A 25,048-nucleotide genomic window follows, 5' to 3' on the forward strand; every position below is an offset into this window, starting at 1 on the left:
ACCCTGAAAAAGGATAAGTTAACTGTTAACTGTTTAATTTAATCATTGTCTCTACTGTTTTTTTTTTGTTTTTTTTGTTGTTTTTTAATGTTTCTAGAAAATTATGACAACAAGTCAAAGAATGTAAGTTTTATACCAGTTAGCCTATTATGTTTATTGCCTCATTTGTTGGACCTTAATTTTTTTTAGACGACATTCTGGCTGCAACAGCTGCCGATAATTTCGTGTAAATATGAACTTTTGAATAAAAAGGCATGCTTTGTATTATACAGCTCTTCTGTGCTTTGTCAATAGGAGACAGTAAACAAGCTTATTAAAATGTATTTTAACCGGTTTACTTTATATTAGTTTTTTATTTCAATGTAATAATTGTACAAAAACCAAAGTTCACTGTGAATTTTACATTTATCAACAAGTATAGCGTTATATATTTTACATTATCACTATATTTTCCACGGTGAAATTCTGGCAACCACAGCTGCCAGTAATTTACCGTAATATTCAACTTTTTAGGCATGATACCGTATTATTTCATACAGGTTTCACTATATTTAACAAAGTAAGACTGTAATCAAGTTAACGGAATGTCTGTTGTTTTCACATGAATTTATGTTTAAATTCAGTCATTTACTGTAAAAATAAATAAATAAATGATTTACTGTGAAATTTAAGGTTACCAAAATAGGATACCGTTTTGTGTTCTACATTTATAATTTATTTTTCACGGTGAAATTCTGGCAACCACAACTGCCAGTAATTCACTGTAAATTCTACAATATATTTTTTTACAGTGTAGAACAAAGGGGACTGGAGTTGTTAAACAGATTGTTTCACAAAGTCTTGGAGAGTGAGAGGAGAAGGGAGAAGAAGGGTACTGGTACTGATTTTCCAGAACAAAGATGATGTAGTATATATATATATGTGTGTGTGTGTGTGTATATACATATATGTATGTATGTGTGTGTATGTTTGCAGGTGTATGTATTACTTGTACATATCTTTCTCGTGTAAATGTACTTCATTTCTTTCAACATGTAAATTAATCAGAACGTTTTTTTGTATGTAATTTGTATAGTATTTTTTCTCTCTTATTTTCTTTTCTAAATGTATTTGTATATTGTTCACATGTTGAAATAAATTACCAATCAATACACATGGAGAAATGCCAAACTGCCTTTCATTGTTCTTGTAACAGTGACAATAAAAAGCTATTCTATTCTATTCTAGTAACTACAGAGGGATAAAGCTGACGAAACATACCATGAAGATATGAGAAAGAGTTGCTGAAGTTATGTTAATAAGAGAATTGACAATCAGTGAGCAGCAGTATGGCTTCATGCTGATAAAGAGTGCTGCAGATGGATGGATGAAGTATAGAGACAGTCAGAATGAACTGCACTGTGTGTTTGTGGATCTACAGAAACCATATGATAGGATGCCAAGAAAGGAACTGTGGTATCCATGAGTAAGTCACAAGTAGCAGAGATGTATGTGAGGGTGGTGCAGGACATTCAATTCAATTCGATGTTATTTATGCAGCATCAGATCACAACAACAGTTGCTTCAATTCACTTTATATTTTAAGGTAGACCCTATCATAATGCAACAAAGAAAACCACAACAATACCCCTTATAAGCCAGCGCTTTGGTGATAGTGGGAAGGAAAAACTCCCTTTTAACAGGAAGAAACTTCCAGCAGAACCAGGCTCAGGGAGGGGCAGCCATCTGCCAATACCGGTTTCGGTGAGAGAAGGAAGACAGTACAAAAGACATGCTGCGGAAGAGAGCCAGACATTAATAACAAGTATGATTCAATGCAAAGAGGTCTATTGGAGATTATGTATTGGAATTTCAGGAGCAGGACCACGCCTCCAAACTCGCTCCTTCCAGTTGTCATCTATATAGGTTCCCCCAGTTCTGCAAGCTGTTCATTCTCGTTTACGTGCCCCACCCTTCCGCCCTCCTTGTTCTCAATTCTTTAACTTCTTCATTTCTATTTAGTGCATGGGGATCTGCCAGGCTGTGGAGCTATCGCCAGTCCCCTTTGGGGCCTTCCCCAAACCGCAGCTCAATTCATGTCAAAGCATTAATTTTTACCTACGAAAACAGTGACGGTGAGATAGTGGCAATGTGTGCTGTAGGAGTTGGAGTTCAAGGCGAGGTTGTGGACAGACTGACAGATGAGGTCAGGTAGGAGTCTCTGTGGACTATGATCTGTAGTGAGACCAGAGAGCAGATGAAGGACAGCCTGGAGAGGTGGAGGTATGCTCTGGAGAGTAGAGGAATAAAAGTCAGTGTGAATGAGAGGGAGGCAGGTGTAACAGATGCAGGGTGTAAAGATTAGTGAAGGTGGATGAGTTTAAATACTTGGGTTCCAAAACAACAGACAGGAGAGGTGAAGAAGAGAGTGCGGGCAGGGTGGAGTGGGCAGAGTTGAGTGTGAGGAGTGATTTGTGACAGAAGGATGGCAGCAAGAGTTAAATGGAAGGTTTACAAGATGGGAAGATGTAAGATTAGAAATGGGTACATCACAGAGATGGCTCAGGCTGAGCAGTTTGGAGACAAAGTTAGAGAAGTGAGCCTGAGATGGTTTGCACACGTGCAGACGAGGGACAGTGTATATACTGGACAAAAGATGTTGAAGATGGAGCTGCCAGGCAGGAGGGACTCCAGGATGTAGTGAAGGAGGACGTGCAGAGGATTTTGTTTATTCTGCAGTCACATATTTATGCTGAGGTTGAGTGATTTACAAACAGTTCTCTTGTGTCTGCTAAAAAAAAATATTTCAAATGACCACAATGACTCTGCTTTTGCTAGTTCTAATGAAGGACAGTCAGGCAGCACACCCTCATTTCATCCTTCGCTTCACCCTCAGGGAAACCAGAGCAGCAGCAGCTCCCTCTGCAAATCATGTGACACAAGCTGAGCTCATACTGCGAAAACTAAAAGTTAATCCAAGAAGTCATTTCTACTGATATAACTAACTCTCAGCAACACCTGCATCGCGTGACCTCCATGTTTACATACAGTAGCTGCACATTGTGTCCTCTAACCTTTGTGTTTGCTAACATCAAATGAACGCTAACAGGAAATATCTGATGTCATATCTATCATATTTAATTTTTAGTTATTATTCGTCACTGGCTCTCTATCGTATGAGCCCATCGTTCATATGTTTCCTTCCTGTGATTTTAACACTTTGTCTGAGTGTCACAACAAAACAGCAGCTGAAAACAAACCAAAGCTTTCTAAGGTGGCTGAAGTGAAGACTTGATTCACACTGTCCTCTCTCACTGGGGTTAAGTGCACTCTGATCTCAGGTATCATTATGAACAGTAATGAACTTCTGCAGGTAAAGCAGTCCTCACGAGCGCATATGTTTTTGAACTTTCACATTCCCATATTTTAAATTATATGAATTACTACAGCAGGTGAATACAATTAGACAAGAGACTTTTTTCAAGTACATAAAGAAGACAAGAATCTCTGTCAGTCAGCATTTTCGCAAGGCTCACCTGTTCAAAAATCTTTCCAGGTGAAGCTGGTGAAGATGTTGAAGATATTGTGCAAAGATGAGACATCTTAAATGCGAACCAAATATTAGAGCAACAATATATCTGAGATTCATTCATTGATTCCTCTACTGTGAGCTAAGAACAAGAAACTGAGGCTACAGTTCACACGGGTGCACCACAATCAGACAGTGGAATAGAATAGAGTGGAAGAATGTTGCCTGGTCAGAACTTGGTGTAAACAACATGAAAGAATAAAACCATTCTGTCTTAAATCAGTGGTTCACGGTTATGATTGAGGTGATGGTGTAAAGTGTGGGAGTATTTTCTAGGTGACTTTGTGCTCCTTAGCAGCAACTAAACCGCAGGTTCTCATGACGGATGCTCAGCCAACAAATCTGATGTCATGTTGATATGGATTGAAATCTTTGAGGAATGTTTCCGGCACCTCGTTGAATCTCTGTCATGAAGAATTAAAGCTGTTCTGATTAACCACCTGCTTTATCTTGTGAACCTGAGACAAGTCAGGACAAGTTCCCCAAACTTCATATAAAGTAGTTAAAGTTACACCAGATACTGTAATAAAATGCTCTTTGAACTCTGATCATTTATTTTCCTGATAAAACACAGAAACACAGAAATTCTCTCTCAGTGGCATGGAATTATTTCAGGATAATAATACTCTACAGTCTAATTCTTAGTTATCATTTCATGTGTGAATTTTGCCTTTATTTGTGCAGCTTATCATTTCTCATTTTATATTGTGGTTATATAAAGTCAGTATGTGTCAGAGTTCAGTATTCAGGACTGGTAAGTCACGGTATAATTTCACAAGAGACACGCGAGCGATTAAAATCTTCACTGCGTTAGCCTTAAAAGGTCTAAAATGTTAGTTTATTTGTTTACACTCACATCACATCCATGATTTCATTTCCTGTTAAACTTTGACTTTGTGTGACTCACAGATAAAGCGCCATAAAGACAAAGATTTCACAGCATGGTGTCTCCTCCCCCACCCTTCCCCAAGAAAATACAAAATATACCAAAGGAATATAATTTATTGTTAACAATAAACTAAACAATGGTAAACTCAAACTTGTGGTTTTACCAATGTTTAATTTGTAATCGCGTCAGTAAAATTTTACATCAGAGATGGAGAATTCATTTATCTTAGCAGCAGTGCAGGTATGAGGCATGAGGGTCATGTTTACAACAGTGTCACATTGTATCCTTTTAAGGCATGATCCGCTCTTTCCTGATAACGTGGTTTGTGGTTTATCATAGTTTCAGTTCACATGTTTAAAAAGTGCAGATGCTTGCTTTGCAGAGGTTAATGGTCTGAAGCTAAAACCACAAAGACACTGATGACGTATTTGTTAAACCCCTGCCCACCAAGTTTTATTCACATTTTAATATCTCACAACCAGAGAAAAAAGTATCGCTTGTGTAACTGAGGAACTGAAATGATGCTTGGTAGGCAAATTTTATTTCACGTGGAATAAGAGAGTGAGCTCATAGAAGTAGCTTTGGTACATTTGGTATTCTTCTTCCATATTTGGATTTTTCAATGGGTTTCATTATTGTACCTAGCTTGGGGGTGGGGGAGTCTTTAGAGCTTCTTACTTATGTGTGATTCCTTGCATTGGTTTATTTCCCTTTCATAGTCCTATCAGGCCTCAGCTAATGAACACTATATTGCCAAAAGTATTCACTTGCAAATCCGTTCACTTCCAAGGTCACAGGTGTATAAAATCAAGCACCGAGGCATGCAGACTTCTACAACAATCTGTGGAAGAGTGGGTTGCTCTCAGGTGCTCAGTGAATTCCAGCGTGGTGTCGTGATAGGATGCCACCTGTGCAACAAGACCTGGCATGAAATTTCCTCACTACTAAATATTCCACAGTCAACTGTTAGTGGTATTATAACAAAGTGGAAGTGATTGGGAATGACAGCAACTCAGCTAAGGAAATGGTAGACCACATAAAATCACAGTGCAGGGTCAGAGGATGCTGAGGTGCACAGGGGACAGAGGTCAGTTGCTACAGACCTCCAAAGCTCACGTGGCTTTCAGGTTAACTCAAGAACAGTGTGTAGAGAGCTTCAGGAATGGGTTTCCAAGGCCGAGGAGCTGCATCCAACCCTTACATTAAGCGCAATGCGAAATGTTGAGTGAAGTAGAGCATGCCGCCACTGGACTCAAGAGCAGTGGAGATGTGTTCATGCTTCTCCATCTGGCAGTCTGATGGATGAGACTGGGTTTGGCAGTTTCCATGAGTTCTGTTTGGTCCCTTTGTTCCAGTGAAAGGAACTTAATGCTTCAGCATACCAACACATTTTGGACAATTTCATGCTTCCAACTTTGTGGCAACAGTTTGGGGATGGCCCCTCCCTGTTCCAGCATGACTGCAACCTGTGACCAAAGCAAGGTTCGTAAAGATGTGGAAGAGCTTGACTTCTCGTCCAACATCAATGTCTGACCTCACAAATGCACTGGTCAAAAATTCCCCTAAACACACTCCTAAACCTGTGGAAAGCCTTCTCAGTAGAGCTGAAGCTGTTATACCGACAAAGGGTGGGCTGAAATCATAATAACTATGGGTTAAGAATGGGATGTCACTCATGTGCATGTGCATGTGAAGGCAGATGAGTGAATACTTTTGGCAGCGTATTATTGTATTTAAGGACCGGCTTGTAGGCCTCTCAAAATAATAATCATATTAAATCTGTTCAACAGTGATCCGCTTAAAGCCTGCAGAACTGCCCTGCTTCTTTGGACTGCTTTTGCTTTAAAATGATTAGTGGACACGTTCAGTTCAGTTTAACCAATCCTCCCAGCTGGTTACTCCACCTGTAAGGAAAAATATGTACCTGTAGCTCACCTGCCCACTCCACCTTCCTGGAATCCTGTCTGCCTGCCAGCTGCCTCTCTGGATCACCTGCATGAGGACCAGACAAATAAGGTCTTACCTAGTCATTCAATACTCACTACACTTTTACGATAAAATCTGTAAAGCTGCAGCTGAGTCCAGTCTTTGTTTCTGTGTGTGTCTATTTTACTATGTTAGCCTCTGTTTTCTCTTTAGGTTTGCCTGTGTCCTCACTTTGTTACTTTCAGGTGTGTCTTGTTACCCTGCTGTGTCCACTACCCTGATTACCTTCATGTGTTTCCTGTGTATCCCTCAGTCCCTGTCTTGAGTTTTTTTGTGTTTTCCTTGTCTAAGTGTTTTGTTTGGTCTCTTGCGGACCTTGCTCTTTTGACTGTGACATCAACCTGAATAAAGGTTCACATTGGTTTATCCACAGCACCTTTACTTTCTGAGGCAAATTAAGCTGACAACCTATAAGTGGACTTGTTTGGAAGTCCCATGAAATATTGTTTCCTGATGTTTACTCATTTGCAATTACTCATATCATATTATGATGGAAATTAGCACAGGGATCCTAAAAAATAAATGGGTCACAAGTCATACATAGCAAAAAGCTTAGTTAAACTGAACCTTTCCACAATCAAACAGAATGTTAATAAGCACAATCGATGAGAAAGCCTATTGAGTTGTTTTAAAGTGTTTTAAAAGGCAGTTTTACTGTTTAAGATTTTCTCAAAAGTATGGAAAGTAAAAGTATTCTTAAAAACATGCTTTATGGTAGGCTTATGAGAAAGCAGCAGCATCTACTGTCCAGATAAGTTTTGTCATTCATTAAGACACCAGTGATTAACCCCCCCCCCCCCCCCAAAAAAATGCTTAAAATAAATCACACAAAAATCAAAATGAGAACCAAAAGAACCCCAAAGAGATCCCCCAAACTATAAGGTACATAAAGATACCAGAGAAAGGCTCAATGACTGATTGTTATAGGGCATTATATCATAACACAGCTATTCCTGTGTATGTAAATGAATAATATAACTACTTTACAGGAATGCAGGTTGTTTTGTCCAAGTATGTGAGCCCTACAGTACTCAATATGTAGACAAACACACACGAACACACTTTAGATTTAAAAGAAAATCACTTTTAAAGAACTCCGTGATATTTGAAGTATGTCAAAGGCAGCCAGCTGCTGAGCTGTGTGACCAGTCCAAAAGGTCCCGACCAACTGGTTTACTGATTGTAGGGGCTTTGTCCTTCATCTGAACTGTCATTTAGTGTTGTAAGTGAAATGTAAAATGTTTCTCTGTGAAGTGCAAATGCTAAAACCCCCTTGAACAAAGCGCATCCAAAAAAAACCTTCGTATGGAAAGTGTCATTGTAAGCAGGTCTTGAGAGGTCCAGACCCAAAGGACTAACCCATCATGCATCTGTGGTCTTTATTTACCCTTTCCCCATTTAACTCATTCCTTCAACTCTGCTATTTAGAAAGTGGAATAAAATGAAACAGAGGAGAAAAACGAAGAAGAGCGCATGGATGGGATTTTGGTGATAAGAAAGAGTTTGCTGTTTTCATTCAAAACCACTAGAGGTCCCTCCCTCCGTCGACGCAAGTGAAAGAGATCATTATAAGAGCCAGGAGGAAACATGAACAGAAGCACATGTGAGTTTTAAGATGTTAAATATAAAAACACTGTAGTAATACCGTTCAGGATTATGGTATGAAATCCCTGTTACTCACACAGAAGCTCAGTCTATCATCTGGTCGGATGATACACAGAAACTCATCACACAGAGGTCAGGCGATGGGAAAGGAAATCTTTATTATAACAAACAACTCTTTTATTTATGTGTATTATTTGGTTATACTTTAGGGTTTATATCTTTTCCACATAATAATTTATAGCTCTGTCTTAATTATAATAACACATTTCCTTTATTATATTTAATAATAAAGGAGGAGTCAGAGCTTCTTGTAATTTTAAGGTGGTCTTGACTAATAGGCTTCCTGAAGTTATTTCAGGGTTTTTCTTTGGACGTTGGCTGTGTTTTTTTTCCAGCCAACGTCCGGTCCATCCTTTGTACCTAAACCGAGAAGAAGAAAGAAGAAGAACACATGGATGCTGACCATTTTCACTGGATTGGTTTTTTGTTTCTTAAAGCACTTAACGTCAGCGTTAATGAATAACGCAAGAATTACAAAGACATGTAACTCAAGGGATGAACCAGTGTTGTGTTTACAGGTAACAGCTTAGAAAATAATCAATTATAAATCGTATCTTTAGGCACTGTTACTTGCAGCCTGTCACAAAAACTCGTTTATTTCCATTTCTTTAGTTTAATCCATTAAATTTTTTTTTAACGATAACACAGTTTGACAACTATAAAATAGTTTTTTAATAGATTTTAGGGTGGCTCGAAATTTTTCCACAGTACTTAAATATAATATAATATAATATAATATAATATAATATAATATAATATAATATAATATAATATAATATAATATAATATAAATAAGTATAAATAGAGTACTGTGTTAAATATTTGTGATTTTCTGGTCGGTTGCACAAGCTCTTATTTTGGAAGTTCCAACAGGAAGATCCTAGCGTGATTTATCACAGTTTTCGGGCCCCTCCTTCAGTGGAGCGTCCTCTGTACCCCTCACAGACAGACGGGCGTAGACAGCTGGTCGTTCCCTGGCGCACCGGAGCCGTGGAAAGCTCACGGGGACCAGCCACAGACTCAAGCCCTGGGATGGCGTCGCTCGGCGTGGGTCTCCATCCCGTCCGCAAGCGCGTTGCAGGCAGGAGTGCCGTGGTGGAGAGGAAAAACCTGCTGACCGTGTGCAGGTGGGGACTCCTCATGCTCTTCAGTGCTTTAACGACAGGGAGGACAAAACAGAGTCTGCAGCTGAATTCATGACGGCAGATAATTTAATTTCAGAATCAGGTGCATGCATTTATTAAAGGTTGGCTTTAAGGTTGCAGGATTACAGCCCTGCTCCATCCTTCAGTTAAACTATGAGCTAATGTGCATACAGAGCTGAGGGGAGGGAAAGTCACTGACTGTCTGCTGGGTGGGTTTAAAAACAGAGATGATCTCAGATCTGTTATGATGATGCTTATTTTGCACAGCAGAATAATTAAATTTTTCCTCATCCGCCCACCCACCCCAGCTTTACAACCCTTCCTTAAAACATTCATGCCACCACATTTCAGCTCACACCAGTGGAGAGTTAAAGCCAGAAATCTAGAAATAACCCCCCAATACATTTTTTTGACACAAACAGAAAAACTTTAGTTTTCTTTGGATTTTTGTTCCCCCCTATACACACAAATGAACCTTCCCATATATTTTATTTAGCAGCATTTTCAAAACAGTTAAAACTCCTACACATAAAACCAATTCCCTCAAAACATTTATAAGCGATTAGATGTTGATTGTGGGGGGGATATCGATGCTGAGGTGTGCACACATGTCACCGGTCAGGTTCTCCTTCCGTCTCTTCCAGCTGTAGTGAAAAACACCCTGCTACATGTATTGATTTGTGGTGCTTTTTTGGTTTTGCTGGCAGACGTCAGTTACCGACTGATAGTCCCTGTGGTGTTTTTGAGGCAGAGGGAAGAGAATATGTGGAGGTGTCTGTATTTTGGCACCAAGGGAGCATAATGACTCCGAAAACAAACTGATAAAAATGCTATCAGCTCAGCCTTGTTTTGAGAGCTGGCGAACAAATCCAGTTATAAAATCACTAACAGTGTTTTGAAGCTTCAGGAGACCTTCTGATATTGGTCACTTGAAAGGAAGGTAATTGGACACAGGTGCTCATACTTTCCCAGCTCTTCCTGCCTCCGCAACAGCCATTATCTCACTGATTGGCACAAAGAGAGGAGAGAAAACAGAGAAATCCTGAACAAAAGATTTGGCTTTATAGTGACTGCTGTTTTGCAGAAAATGAGCAATTTGAATGTCAAATTGGGCTTGTTGTTGCTTTTTCCATTTTTCTGACAAAACAGTCGAATCATGAAAGGAAGATGGCAGACTAATGAACTGTACTCTTAAAATTATATAGATTTAGATAAATGTATCTATATAAACCCAGTAAATGTAGTAATGTAAAAATGCTATGCATGTACAGATAAATGTACAGTGAAATCTCTCTGTTTTAGATGCTCTGCTGTCTTCAACATGATAACAAATTACTCAGCAGTCTCTCTTTTTTTCTCCCGCTGCAGTAGATGAGTAAACGGTGAGGGTCACAGCAAATAAAGGGAAGTAAACAGATCACCGACAGCCTGCTGGCTTCAGTGTTTGCCCTGAGACCGTAAAAGCCAGCTTTACATTTGTTTATGCTGTCACTCGAGTTTTACCTGTCACACTTACCTGTATAGTTAAAACACAGACTCATCGTTGTAAGTACTTACAGCAGAATCCATCCATTCATTTTCTCATGCTTATCCAAGTCAGGGTCATCAGTGGGTTGAGCATATGCCAGTTGTTATAGGGTGAGAGGGGGTCTTCACCCTGGATGGGTTGGCAGTCTGTCGCAGGGCTAACTGAAGAACTCTTTCCCCAACCTTATAAACAGGATGGAGAAAGACCATTGATTAATGATCAATGGTCTTTCGATCAGTGGTTGTTGATCAACGGTCATGACAATTTGCATATTAATGATCAACGAACTGACCTCCCAGCCCATTGTTCCTTCGGTGATGCTAGTTTCAGTCATTGTGCAAATGTCCTGTTTATAAGATTCAGCTGAAACTGAAGGAGTAACTTGGATGAGTGATAAAACGTTTGTCCCACTAAAAAACGCTGCATCCAGATGAACAGAATCAACCTTTTGGGATTTACTTACCTTGATGATTGAGCATGCATCAAGACTTTCCTTCCCACTGTTGCCAAGCGCTTACTCAAAAGGGGTCATTTGATTGTTGGGGTTACTCTCTATTGTTGGAGCGTCTCCACATTACATTATAAGCACTTTGTTGTGATTTGGTGATATATAAATAAAGTTGAATTGAATGAATCTTTTCTGCATGTCTTTGGACTGGGAGATGAAGCCAGAGAGAGGCATGGGGAGAAAATGCAAGCTCCACACAGAAAGGCACCGGCCAGCCGGTGGGTTTAAAGTACTAGCACCTCAGAGCAAGAGGGTCCTTCTCTGAGGTGCTAGTACTAATCACTGTGCTGCCAGCTTAAAACAGAAATGGGTGAAAATTAAAATGATCCCTGTTCCCAAATGATGTGTAAGGATGCACTGTGGGCTTGCCAGAGACTCTGCATGGTTGATATCTTTATAATTTTTTGCTTTAAACACATGTGCACAGAGTCATCGTAAAAGAGTGGCAAACAAGCAGGTTTGCGTTCTAGGGGCCTGGAAACGCTGTTAAAATGGTGAACAAACAAGACGGCGGTGTTTGCATACTGTTATAGAGAATCAGAAATAATTGTGCTTCTACAAACTACAGAAAGCTCAGCAAAAAGAGATGAAGCTGTGCTTTCTAAGAATCTGTGTATGGTCATGTATCTGACCACGCGGTTTCCTGAATGAAGATGAACGCTTGATTTACAGTCATGTGAAATATTAAGTACACCGCTATGAATTAAGAGGGTAAGTAACAGCCAGGTGCCAATAGTCAAATTTACTTGATTAGTTGATCATTAGGAAGTGTGAGGATCTCTGTGAAAGCAGATGTTTTGGCAGTTTGCTGGTCTGGAGCATTTAGGTGTGTTAGTGCAATAACTCAAAACTCAATCGTCCCAGGAGTGAATGTCAAGTTAATTCACTGACTCTACTGTAAGCTTGTTAACTTCACAACAATGCAATTAGAAAAAGATTGAGCAAGTATAGCTTGTTTAGAAAAGCCAGCAACCCACAAGACTTCTGGATAAAATGTCCTGTGGAGTGCATTTTTTTTATTTATTTATTTATTTTTTTTTACCATTTTTGGATTCGCGTCATAACAACTGTGAAGCACAGTGGTAAAGGGGTGATGGTTTGGGCTTGTTTTGCAGCCACAGTACCTGAGCTCCTTGCAGTCTTTGACATGACCACAAACTCTTCTCCATACCAAAGTATTCTCTAGTCCAGGGGTGGGCAATCTCAGTCCACAAGGGCCGGTGTCCCTGCAGGTTTTAGATGTGTCCTCGAACCAACACAGCTGATTTAAATGGCTAAATTAGCTCCTTAACATGTCCTGAAGTTCTCCAGAGGCCTGGTAACGAACTAATCATGTGATTCAGGTGTGTTGACCCAAGGTGAGATCTAAAACCTGCAGGGACACCGGCCCTCGTGGACTGAGATTGCCCACCCCTGCTCTAGCCAAATGTCAGGCCATCCATCCAGCAGTTTAAGTCAAAACTGGCTCCTGTGATCCTAATCACAGCAGCAAATCTGCAACAGAATGGCTGAAAAAGAAAAGAATCAAGGTGCTGAAATGACCCAGTGAAAGTTCAGATTTCAACGTGACTGAAATGCTGTGGTGGGACCTTAAGAGAGCTGTGCATAAATGAATACCGGTAAAACCTCAGTGAAGCAAAGCAACGTAGTAAGGAAGCCTGGGCCAAAAATCTTCTGTGAGACATGGACAACATCATACAGAAAGTGATTATTAAGTTATTGCTGATAAAAGTTATTGTACACAGTTAGCGAATCACAGAGTGTACTCAGATGTTCGTGTTTAACAGCAGCGATTTGACTCGTCATCAAAGTCAGTCTCATGGCACCAGTTAAAATGTGCACTTTCTGATCATTACAGAAGAAGTGATAATTAATGAGCTGTCACATCATGAGAAACTTTTCTAAGTCACAAAGATTGGCAACAAAATACAGTCGACATGGGTTATTGTTGTAAGTCGCCTAGAAACAAGAGTCTCGCGACTTCATCTAGTTTAGCATCAATACCGTGTGACTGACTTCAGCGACACGTCAGTTAAAGTTTAAACACCCATGTGTGTGTGTGAACATTTTGATTTTCTGCTGTTGTCACGCTGACTGGAAGTCTACATTAAAAGTTTTTTCAGGTGGCAGTTACACCTGACAGGATAAGCGCTGCACAGAGAGGAAATTGTGTCTGGCCTTTCGTGAGCTGGGCTGTTGATTTATTTTTTCCCCCAATGGTTTCTGTAAGTTAAAGTATGTGATGTGTGATTAATTTAAGGCTTTTACTGCTGGAAATGCGTCAGTTTTTTACCCGCTTTCACACTTGGTGATCACCCTGCTGCTAAGCAACGGCAGGGAGAAAGAGAGGCAGGGTGCGATATGAAGTTAGATTACACACACACACCGGCCAGTTTCATAAAGCACACACACAATGACACATCGCGTCTTTCTCTATTAACTTTCCTTCCTGCATAATCAGTTGCAATGAAATTAGGCAGAGTCGGTAGACTGTCACAGTGGGCTGCACATCATGGATGGTTTCATCAGAGGAGATTAATCAAAGGCCTCGTTACACGTACTGAGGCCATGTGTTTATTTTCTCTGCCTTGTAATTGGCAAATGTTAAGTGTGGCGGTTAATGTGTGGTGGTTAATTATGATTTGTTTGTTCTCGTGGGCTTTTGAGATACTGTGTTAACAAGTCCTGAGCTCTGGACTAGATCATTGCAGACGCCTCGTCTGTCGGCGTTTATCCTCGTCTTGGACGGCGTTCGGCTCGCATCAGATGGCAACAAGAAAAGTGTTTTGCCACTGTGGCTGTTTGCATGTCGGTGTGGAAAAGTGGGAATTCATGTCTCACGTGTAAACCTAGAGAGACTAAAGCAGAGACTGACACATCCTAACTTTAAGCACTTAGTTGTTTAAGCTTCAAAAAACAAGTCGTTCTCCCCCATCTGGTAGGTGAACTTTACCTTCAAAGACTCTTCCTGGACTTTTCAATGCAAGCCTTTCCTCTATATTTACAGTCACGTAGCTCTCCTTCTGGAGCTGAGTCTGTTTATACAGGCAATATTGGTGCAGTGTCCCTTTAAAACACAGACCCAGTGATTGATTTTGATACCCGTGTATCTGCTTTTTATGTTCAGGTTTTCAGTGAAGACTCTGCTGGACCACTCCTGTTTCGAGACCATAGATGACTCATCTCCAGAGTTCATTAACTTTGTTTCCATCCTGGAGCACATCCTCAGCCATCGACTCAAAGGTAACAGAGCGGCGCAGCTGTAAAAGCCTGCACACATTAGCAGAATTAAATGTAATTTTGCCTTTATTTGATGAGCTGGTGGGCGAGATATATGATGTGCAGCGGAGGATACCTCAACCTCTTGTGTGCTTCAATCTGCAAATATACATTCAGGTTTGTTTAGATGTGAGCAACTCAGTTTTAATTTACCAGGTGAGTATCAAATATCAGCAGTATTTGGGCTGCTTTTTGTTAGCGGTGCCATCTCCAAGACATGCATCATATCAGGATGTCACATGAGACCTACTGTGATGCCCTAACAAAAAAGACAGGAGGCCAAGCTGGAGGATTAGAGATGAAGACATCAGAGAGACAACGAGTGTTGTTTGTGACTATGCAGGGAAACAGGTGATCGATGCAGTGAAAGAAAGGAGAAGGAAGAACACCAAGTAAAAGGGTGGGTGGGATGAAAAAGAAAGAAAGAGAAGAAAAAAGAAAACATTTTAATTAACGGAGAATTATGGCGTTTTATCTGCTGTGACATCACATTGAATTAGCAAATTGATATTAATAACTGAAACAGATTAGTTATGCAAGAGAAGGAGAAAGGAAAACAAAATGCACCAGGCTGTTATCTGGAGTGAAGTTAATGCAGCCACAGAGTGGTGCCGGGATCTGTCCGTCCACGTGGAGCCGGTCCCTGGCAGTGACAGCATGGGAGCCCTTCTGAATGAAGCCACCTCGGACTTCAGCATACCAACAAACCTAGGTCGTTTACGCTGAAGTCCTTTCAGCTCCCTGCTGTGACTCTTCACCTGCTCCCTCTGCTTGAAATGGCAGAATTTGGCCACAATAGGGCGTGGTCTCCCGGCCCCGACCTCTTAGCCCTGATACAATGGACTCTTTCGAAGGTGATGTTCTTCACGGTGTCCTCCAGCAGATTCAGGTGGGTTTTAATGAAGCTTTTCACTGTTGCTTCCGGTTATCTCTCATGCTACGGGCTTGTAGATCAATAACAGTCTCTTTTATTTTTTTTATTTTCTATGTTAAGCTGGGCCACATTTTCGGTAAGAGACTTGACCGAGTCCCGTAGCGTGCCGCTTTCAGCAGCGAGCATTTCCACCTGCTGCTGGGTGAACTCAGGGATTCTCTCAGGGATTTAAATTCATGGTGTCAAATCTCCACCAGGGACAGCATTGCATTGAAGCTGGACAACCGCTTATCGATTGATGCCAGGATGTCGGTAAAGTCTTTGCTGGCAGGCGACGTTGTGTCTACTGGGCGACTTCTTTTCAATGATGGGGTCTCATTTTTGACCGGGGAAGATGCGCTCTAGGCCTTCTTCATTACTATACACTTTTGACTGTGGTGGTCATTCAGTATGAATGCACATGCATGCTCATACAAATGCTTGTTTCTTTCTTTTTCTTTTCTTTTTTTCCTCTCAGGTCAGATGTCTTGGTTCGGCTACGAGACTCCTCGGAGTTTCTGGGATTACATAAAAGCTGCCTGCAGTAAAGTACCTCATAACTGCATCCGAAGCATTGAGAGCATGGAAAATGTGCGATCATCTAGAGCGAAGGTAATAATAAAACTGACTATTGATCTGATTTGATTATTCTGAAGCTCTATTTTTCAGAAAATGATTCATTTTTATTGAACAACATATTTGATTTAGGAAAACTGCAGGATAGAAGGCAAAGTCAGAGTATCCAGACCTGCAGCACACACAGTGCAGAATCATTTGCTCTGCTTTCCATTGTCCTCTTGGGAAAAGAACAAAGGGAAAACTTGTGATGGAGAGCAAACAGCCGCATGGTTAACAGCCACGTATTTTACAGGCACATTTAGACGTGTAGCTGGTTTTTTAATTCAAATATCAGAAGCTTTCACTAACAGCTGCATGTCACCTGTTTGTCTCTGCAGGGCAGGGCATGGATCAGAGTCGTCCTGATGGAGAAAAGACTTTCAGAGTACATCACATTTGCACTGAGGGACTTCAGAACCAGCAGGTCTAAACAAACAGTTATAGTTGTGTTAATGAAAGCTGTAACCTACACACTCAGTCTTTGCCCACTACTCCACGTTCGTATACACAGTGAGTCTTACTGATGTGTGTTGGCCGCAGGAGGTTTTATGAGGACGGAGCGATCATGCTGGGAGAGGAAGCTGGGCTGTTAGCCGACACGCTCATCGGACTCAACACCATCGACTTCAGGTACTCGTCCAGATGTTCTGAAAAAGAAACATGTTGCCAGAAAACTCAAAACTACTAAAATAATCAGTACAGTGGATTTGTTGCAGTTTGACACGTGTCCTGAAGGGTTTTTCATTAGTTTATTTATTTTTGCATTTTGAAAAATAGGATCATCCTAAATTATATCTATAAATGTATGAAACATTTTACCAGTGAGTGTGGGAATGTTAAAGTATTGGAAGTGTAGGTGGCCAGCTGCAGCTACAGCTGTGGTCAGATCGAAGGCTTCGTGTTTCTGTTTTGTATTAGAAAACATATTTTCATATATTTAACGAGTCATCTGACCAAAGGAGCAGTGAAGTTACGTTATGGCCGTCTTTGCTGTCCGTCTGTCCACAGTTCACATAAATCGCTATTCCTCCTACGGTATTCATCTTAATTTAATCAAACTCATACACAGTGATCACCTAAAGAGCGGGTCTCAAACTCCAGTCCTCGAGGGCCGATGTCCTGAAACTTTTCCATGTGTCCCTGCTGCAACACACCTGAATAAAATTAGTAGGTCATTAGCAAGACTCTATGGAAGTTCATTTTTCCAAACATTTACTTAAATTTGCTTGAGTATGGTTGGGGGTTGCTACCTCAGCATGCGGGACACATTTAAAAGTTTCAGGACACCGGCCCTCGAGGACTGGAGTTTGACACCCCTGACCTAAAGGGTCTTCAGCCAGACTGTGCTCGAGGGCTAGTTGGATTTGCCACGCATGTTGCGTACTATTTGCATCCTGTTAGGTGGTAAAGATCATCATCTTACCTGTCACTTTCATGGATGAGTGGCCCTGTTATGTTAAGATCAGTAACCTGGTTAATGCTGTGTATATATATATATACATATTTTCCTAATTTTTGTGGCCATTGTTACTGCTGACCATGTAGTCATAATGTTTCCGAGCAGTTTCATTTGGTTCTGAACTAGATTCATTTGTCCTGTATATGAGTGTTTGCCGACCTGCCATTTGTGATGGAGTATAAGACGACAGACCAACAACATCACTGGCGTTCTGATCATCTAATCTACTGTCCTACATACGCCAAGGGGGATCAAGCAGAAGTACAGTTCTGTGCAAAAGTTTTGAGCGACCTCTCATTAATAGACCTTCCGAAAGCCTGAAAAACTACTGCTCAAGACGACTTTAAAAATAACGAGTGCTTTGTTTTGAAGCAAAAAATATAAAGAAATAAGGGTGGCTCTAGAGTTTTGCACAGTACCGTAACTGAAAGAGTTTCATTATTTACTCTCAAAACGTTACAGTACTGCAGGAACATGATATTGCATGCTGTGAATGTTTTTGTGTTTGCAGTGCTTCTTCTGAAAAATTATTTATGTTTTTCTTTTAAAATTATAACTAAATGAAACCATTATATGGAAAATTAGTTCCATAAGCCAAACGTTTTAAATCCGGCTTCATTATTTCTGATAAAATTAGAGCTGCTTTGGAGAATAAACTGTTATCTGCTCCTGATGAAGGGCCTGCTGATTGAAGAGTGCAGTTCAGGTGACAGATGCAAAGAAGTTGAGCTGTGAAACACTTCATCCTCAGGAACCTGAGAGACGTCAGAAGAAGGAAAGGATGAGGGTGGACACTGAAGCTCTGATTAACATGCCATCTAAATGAATGTGCTGCATTTCAAACGGTCATAGACAGACCCAGCTTCAATGTTTCATCTTGTTCTGTCTCAAGCTTCTGTCTGAAAGGTGAGGGTCTGGATGGCAGCTGCCCTGCTGTGATTGACTACACGCCTTACTTGAAGTTCACTCAGAGGTATGAGATCAAATAATTCACATCACACGGTCCGTCTCTGGTGTAGTGTGTATTTTATTAGTGTCTGAGCACTGATGGTGTTGAGCTTCATGAAACATGGCACGCGTATCCTTTGTGGAGCTACACCTCCCCATGCAAAAGCCATAAAATGCAAAGTAGCCCCGGTGCTGCATTTCACCTGTATTTATGAAACTTTGTATCCTGTATTGTCCTAAGATGTACAAACATTTTTACCATAAGCAGACAGGAAGTTGTGATTTTTGCACAATTCTTGCACTTTCTTAGTGTCACACTTGAATAAACTCTTCCTAGAGATTTAATTAGATCAGTGGTGTCGAACATAAGGCCCAAGAGTCTTTGTCTAGTGGCTTTACCTTTGGATGTATAGCTCCAAAATGCTTGTACTGCCTTGAAGTCATGCCCTTGTCAATCATTTTAGTTTCAAGATTCAGTTTTGGTGCCTTTTTTGCCAGTTGTACTTTAACAACTGTCAGAGATTTAATCTGATCTGCTGGTCAATTTAATCTAATGATCTTGAGTTGTGCTGAAATGCGAATGTTTTTAGTTTATATTAAAGTCATGCTTGCTGAGAGTTTAGGCCTGGAGACATCTGTGCGCTAGTACTGAGTCACCCTCACGACACCACCGAGTGGTAACAGCATTGTGTAAAAAAACATCTGGTATACATGATATTTTCATTGTGGATTCAACACCGAATACAGCAGTGTTCTCATAATTAGTGTTTTCCAACACCCTCTAGTGGGCACAGGAAGTGATGGATTCGTGCTCCTGGGAATATCACAACCATAGCACGTCTCAACAAGCAGGAGGTGTGAAGGCTTGAAGCTTTTTAGTGGAGAAACCCTAAACAGTGCAGCGGGAGTAATGTACCACATTTTCCTGTATTGTATCATGTAGTCCTGAACAGTTTAAATGCACAGACGGTTTGTGTGCAGGGTGATTAATGAGGGAAGTGGTCTTACCACAATTTACTCACCAGTATCAACAAATCTTGCTAAATTCACTTGTCATTAGGCTTTAGATTGTATTGCTTTTGCAGGAATTTATAACATATTATATTCTTGACAGTGACGTGACCTGTTACTACCTGAAAATAAAGGTTAGTGTGAACATGACAGTAAATGATGAAATTATGCAAAGCAGGTGTGGTACATTTCAATAAATGGCAGCATGCATTTCCCATTTTTATAACAAAATCTGAAGAAATGAGAGGTGTCTCAAGACTTTTGCACGGTACTGTATGTGAGCTGTGTACTAATCAGGTCCGCACTTTTGTCCTGTGCAGCGCAGACAGCATCAGCAGTGACGAGGAGGAGATGAGGACTCTGGGGAGCAGCGGCAGTGAGAGCAGCACACCTGACAAAACAGCCACGGCTGCCTCCATCTTTACTGAGCAGAGCAACCTGGTCAGCAAGTGCAAACGCTTTGAGCAGAAGTATCGCATGGCACTGGAACAAAAGGTAGCATCAGTGGGAGTTTCATATTAGTGTTAATTTGCAATGACGATGCAGGAAGGCAGTAAATGCCAGTGTGACATTTTCCTTGGTATTTGCATGATAATTAGGAATTTGGGTTTGTTTTTATTTTCTCACACAAACAAATATTCAGCTTTATTTTATATCTTCATTGTGGCTCCTTGCTGTGGTTGTTCCTGCTTCAGGGTTCTTGTTTGTAGTGAAAAGCAGGCCATTCAGATGCATGTGCAGCAGATTAATAAACCTGATGTGTATTTGTTTGCCTCAGGGCTACCTGGAAGAGCTTGTCCGTCTACGAGAAGCCCAGCTGTCAGAAGCTGTGTCCCAAAGCAAAGCCCTTCAGCAGAGCCTGGCAGACACACACCTCTCCCACACACTGGAGAAAGAACAGCTTGAGTATATCATATTGGAACTACAGGACCAATTGTGAGTCCATTCTGGTGTGTGTTTTTTGTCGGTGTTGGGTGGAAAGGTTTACAGTTGCTCCAACTGTGAGTTTGACATTCAAGACACAGCAAGTAGCCTGAAGGTTGCAGGTGGTTTGTTTGTTGCTGAATCTATTGCAGTCAGCGCTGCTTCAGTCAAACGGCATCAGCTTTTCCATTAATATTCTGAGACAGTGATTCCCAACCGAGTGCCACGTCGGGGCACTCTGGCAGTAGCCTGTGGGTATGTGGAAAGATTAGCTGAGCTAATGAGAAAAAACAGAAATGACAGTTTAATTACAAAATTGCGTGGAGCTCAATAGGCGTGAGCAGAGAAGCGTCATGGTCTTTGGGTCTTTCACTCCAGCTTACATTCTCTCGCCACATGATGCCGGGAAATGTCGTGCACCAGGAGGAACCCAAGACCCCCTGCATCCACGAAGGGTCTGAAAATGGGTTCAAGGATTTCCTCAAGATACCTTATGGTATTTAGGGTGTTGTTGCCTAGCCTGTAGAGGTCTGTTCATCCACCCATGGATATGTCTCTCCACACCATAACTGACCCACCACCAAACTGGTCGATGCTGAACGATGTTACAGGCACTATCACTTCTACCTCTTCTTAAAGTCAATAAAGAGTTCTTTTACTGATGGCATGAAGTTGGCTTTAATGTTAGTTGTAAGGTCTTGGGGTTGTTACAGCTTCACCTTGATCACAAACGACGCCACCGTCAAACTAAAACATAACAAAATTCAATGAAATAGTAAGACGAGTGAAATAAAGACATAAAATGATCTATATAACATACAAACATACCTCGCTGGCTGACCCATGCTTTGAGGCAGAAATAAGCACTTTACAGATACTTTTAAGAAACAACTTTCTCTGAATTAAATTGGCTTCTCTTGCTTCAACTTGCCATGGGCGTGCATCTCCCTCAGGTGCACCAGTGGAACCAACATGCAGTACAATAGTTCCTACACGAGAATTTTCACAATAAATGACCTAATGGCATATAAAATATGCATAGTGCAAAACAAAATACATTAACTGAAAGTAAGGCAGTAAAAGGCACCATAATGTTCTCCATGGCTTCTCCAGAACCTTTCATGTCTGTCACTGGTGCTCAGGGGGAACCTGCTCTTATCTGTGACAGCAAATTGGGCTCTAAATGCTGGGCAGTGAACATGGGGCCTTCTAGAGGACATTGTGGACACCCATGAAGTCTGTTTCTGTTTGTTTGGTCAGAGACATTCACATCAGTGTCCTGTTGGAAGCTATTGTGTAGATGTTCCCAGTGCTCCTTCTCTAGTTTTAAAAAATCCTGATTCTTCTTCTGTTGTCCTCCATTTGTCCATTTTCATGTAATTTTTTAAGGACACCCATAAAGATTAGTCTCTAACATTCATTGCCAAAGAAACTGGTTTTAGTAGAGACAGTGTGCCGGTACTGTGGCCCAGGCCTAAATATGTCAAAACGTTTCCTGTGGGATTGCAGATGCCCCCAGAAAATGACTTTTCCACTCGCACCACATCCTGGCAACTGATTGATGAGTTTAATTTCCTTTACTATTGTTTGTTTATGTTACATATAAGCAGGCTGACATGTTAGGCTGATGTGGTGAAGATTGTAAATTGTACAGTTTCCTGCAAGATTAATTGACAGTTCTTTTTAGTGTTGGTGTTAAAGGTATCACAAGATTGATTTAAAAAGTATTTCCATTATTTAAAGATGATTGTGACATTAGAATAAATATTACTTACTTTGTCTCGTGTTTTCAGGACAGTGCTTAAAAACAACGACTTGCGATCTAGACAAGAGTTAACGGCTCATCTGACCAATCAGTGGCCATCTCCCGATGCCATGGATGCCAATGCTGTTGCCTTGGATACACTGCTGTACAGGAAGACTACAGGACCGTGGGAGGAGTATGTACAAAGTCCTTGTAAAAGAAAATCTTCAGCCTACAAGCAATTATTTGGACAGTTATTTTGAAGTGTTTTCTACATTTGCTTTTATTTTGATGGTTACCAAGATATACTGCAAAGCAGGGTGTCAAACATAAGGCCCAGGGGCCAGAATTTGCCCAGCAAAGGCTCCTCCAAGGCTCACTGGATGGCTTTGGAAAACGTGAAGGAGGACATATATTTTTTTAGTTTTCTTACAGCTTTTATCTACAAGAAAAACCTCCCCCATTGCCATTCATACATAACCAAAGTAATTAAGTAAAAGAAAAATAACTAAATGACAGAAAAAGTCCTCTTCTTGTACTATCAATTATAAAAAATTCTGCTTTTTTTAAAATTTTTTTTACAATGGGTCCAGTTAAAAAAAAAAAAAAAAGCTACTAGAAACCTTTCTGTAACTTAAATGTTTATCTATTAATATTGACAGATTTCTTTCATTTACTACAGCAGAATTTCTTTATCATGTAGAAAACAGAAAAAGAAGTTGAAATTGCACTTTTTTTTATATTCATTTGGATTACATGTATATTTCATAGTGCTGTCAGCACGCTAAACGCGTTAACGTGGTCATCATGATTAATGCGATTAAAACTTTTAACTCTCTCAACCCGTCTGGAGTGCAGAATAGACAAACTTTGGACAAACTGCCCGAAATGCGTTGACAGCGACATTCCAGGGATTTTGAGACAGTCTGCGCTCCAGATGAGTTAATTGTTATTCGTGTTAGTCATGATGACGGCGTTAAGCTGCCTTAACGCATTAATGCAGAGTAAACCCCACACAGACTAATCTGCGTTAACTCGTTAATGGGTATTTGCCAATTTTACGCTGACAGCTGTAATATTTAAACATCTTTACAGATATTCAAGTTTTGCTGGTTTTGTCAACTTAGGATCAAAGTGGGATATATATGGCCCACGATGTAAAAAGGCATCCAGACAATCCAGATGTCTGCAAGGCCAATAGTACAACACTCTATGGTATGCAAACCAAAACACTAAATGTTTATTATTCAAACTTTTGGGTTCAGATGAAAAAAAAAATTTTGAACAGCCAGCAGGTGGAGCCTCCGTCCTCAAGAAGGAACAAGTTAATTATATCTGCTCTCATTTACATCATTCAGGTCAAGGAACTTTAAAAATAAGCAAGAAGTGAAGCAGAAACAAAGTGTTTCAAGGTTTGATGTGCTGTGTTCATGGATGCTCTTCTGCATACCTTGGTTCTAACAAGTGGTTATTTGAGCTACGGTTGCCTTCCTATCAGCTTCAAGGAGTCTGGCCGTTCTCATCTTTCATAATACTTTATTGATCCCTAGGGGAAATTATTATTATTGTTATTATTATTGTTATTATTATTAATGAACAGGGGAACAGCTGTTCCTAATAAAGTGCCAGTGACTGTACATAGAACATTGTCTTTACACAATTTGAGTCCGTTGTTACATTTTAGTTTCTACACGAACTTTTGTCTTGCCCTAAATTACCAACAATCAAAAACTCATTCAACTGATGAATTTTTTGTTCCTATCAGCACCAATTATACTGTGTGGCCTTTATTGATCTTTGTCCATTCATTGCAGGAAGAGTTTCCGGAGTCTGGAGCAGCTCTCTGCAGACATGAGCATTTCCCAGAATTCTCTCGAACCGTCCCACACGCTGAGTCTGGAGGCCAGGTCGGCCAACTCAAAGTGGACTCACCAAGGTACGTCTGCACCTGGTAGCAAGTACTGCTGTCTGCGAAGCTTTCCATTGCTGGTGTGAACATTTACTGTACGTCTTGTCATCCAGGCAAAGAAGAAACTCCTTCTCTAAGAGGTCTGTGTGGCTCCCTGACCTCAGTCACCAGCTACAAGTCTCTGGCCAGCCTGAGGTCGAATGAATGTTTGGCCAGTCCTACAACAGAGGTCAGCAGCCCAGGTTTCACTCCTTCATAGGGAATGAAGAGTTAAAAACGCCTTTTGGCCAGGGCCAGATAATCCAGGAACCTTCTCCGTGTTGGAAATTGTTTGTAGAGGTTTATGTTATGTATGTGGAACTTGAGGATCTGGTGTAGCATGATCTTAACCAGCTCCATCAGTCTGAATGACGTCTTAATAATGTTCCACACCGATGAAATGACAGCGGATCTTCAAATGGAACTTTATCAGTATATGTTCAGTGTTTAGTTTTGTTTGTTTTTATCTGTGGAGCATTGATTTCTATTTTACGAAGTATTAGTCTGAATTATGTCACTTTACAGCCCAGAGGGGGCAGTGAAAAGGCTGCGCCTCTCTTAGGCTCTATAGATTATACCATACTGAAAATGCTGACTAGGTCAGAGGTCTGAGGGGGAAAAATGAAAGACTACAAACCAGAGTGTCACTGAATTGTTTTCTGTTGATAAAGGGATGTATTCATATTTTTGGTTCTGTTGGTGGTGCCATAAATCACCCTTTTCTTCTATTTGTGATGGTTAATGTGCCTGTTTTGTCTCAGTACGTCATCAGTGTTTGGGATGAGGCAATCTTTGTTGTCGGGTGTAGATGTTTTTCTTCAGTTTTTCATCAGCCTTATGTTGCCACTGTTGTGTATCAAGCAGTATCACATGGTTTTGTTCTCAGGTAAGGATCACTATGAGTAATAACCACCC

The 25,048-nt window shown here is 40.6% G+C and overlaps 1 protein-coding gene across 1 annotated transcript; it reads left to right on the forward strand.

The window, feature by feature from the left end:
* The first annotated feature begins 9,022 nt into the window (after positions 1–9,022).
* On the forward strand, positions 9,023–24,709 carry rundc3b (RUN domain containing 3b). The gene is made up of 11 exons (XM_085176086.1): positions 9,023–9,235; positions 14,417–14,532; positions 15,960–16,093; positions 16,438–16,523; positions 16,640–16,729; positions 18,451–18,531; positions 19,838–20,012; positions 20,296–20,453; positions 22,235–22,381; positions 24,000–24,121; positions 24,208–24,709. Exons 1-11 carry the CDS (start codon positions 9,141–9,143, stop codon positions 24,351–24,353), a joined length of 1,350 nt encoding a protein of 449 aa, XP_085032212.1. The 5' UTR covers positions 9,023–9,140; the 3' UTR covers positions 24,354–24,709.
* Positions 24,710–25,048: the final 339 nt, after the last annotated feature.

The sequence above is a fragment of the Neolamprologus multifasciatus genome, chromosome 11, assembly GCF_963576455.1.
Source record: "Neolamprologus multifasciatus chromosome 11, fNeoMul1.2, whole genome shotgun sequence".
Classification (NCBI taxonomy): Eukaryota; Metazoa; Chordata; class Actinopteri; order Cichliformes; family Cichlidae; genus Neolamprologus; species Neolamprologus multifasciatus.

Coding starts and splice junctions, on each gene's coding strand:
- rundc3b (XM_085176086.1), top strand. CDS start 9,141: ATGGCGTCGCTCGGCGTGGGTCTCCATCCCGTCCGCAAGCGCGTTGCA. Junction 9,236..14,416: donor AACCTGCTGACCGTGTGCAG/GTGGGGACTCCT, acceptor TTTTATGTTCAG/GTTTTCAGTGAAGACTCTGC. Junction 18,532..19,837: donor TACTTGAAGTTCACTCAGAG/GTATGAGATCAA, acceptor TGTCCTGTGCAG/CGCAGACAGCATCAGCAGTG.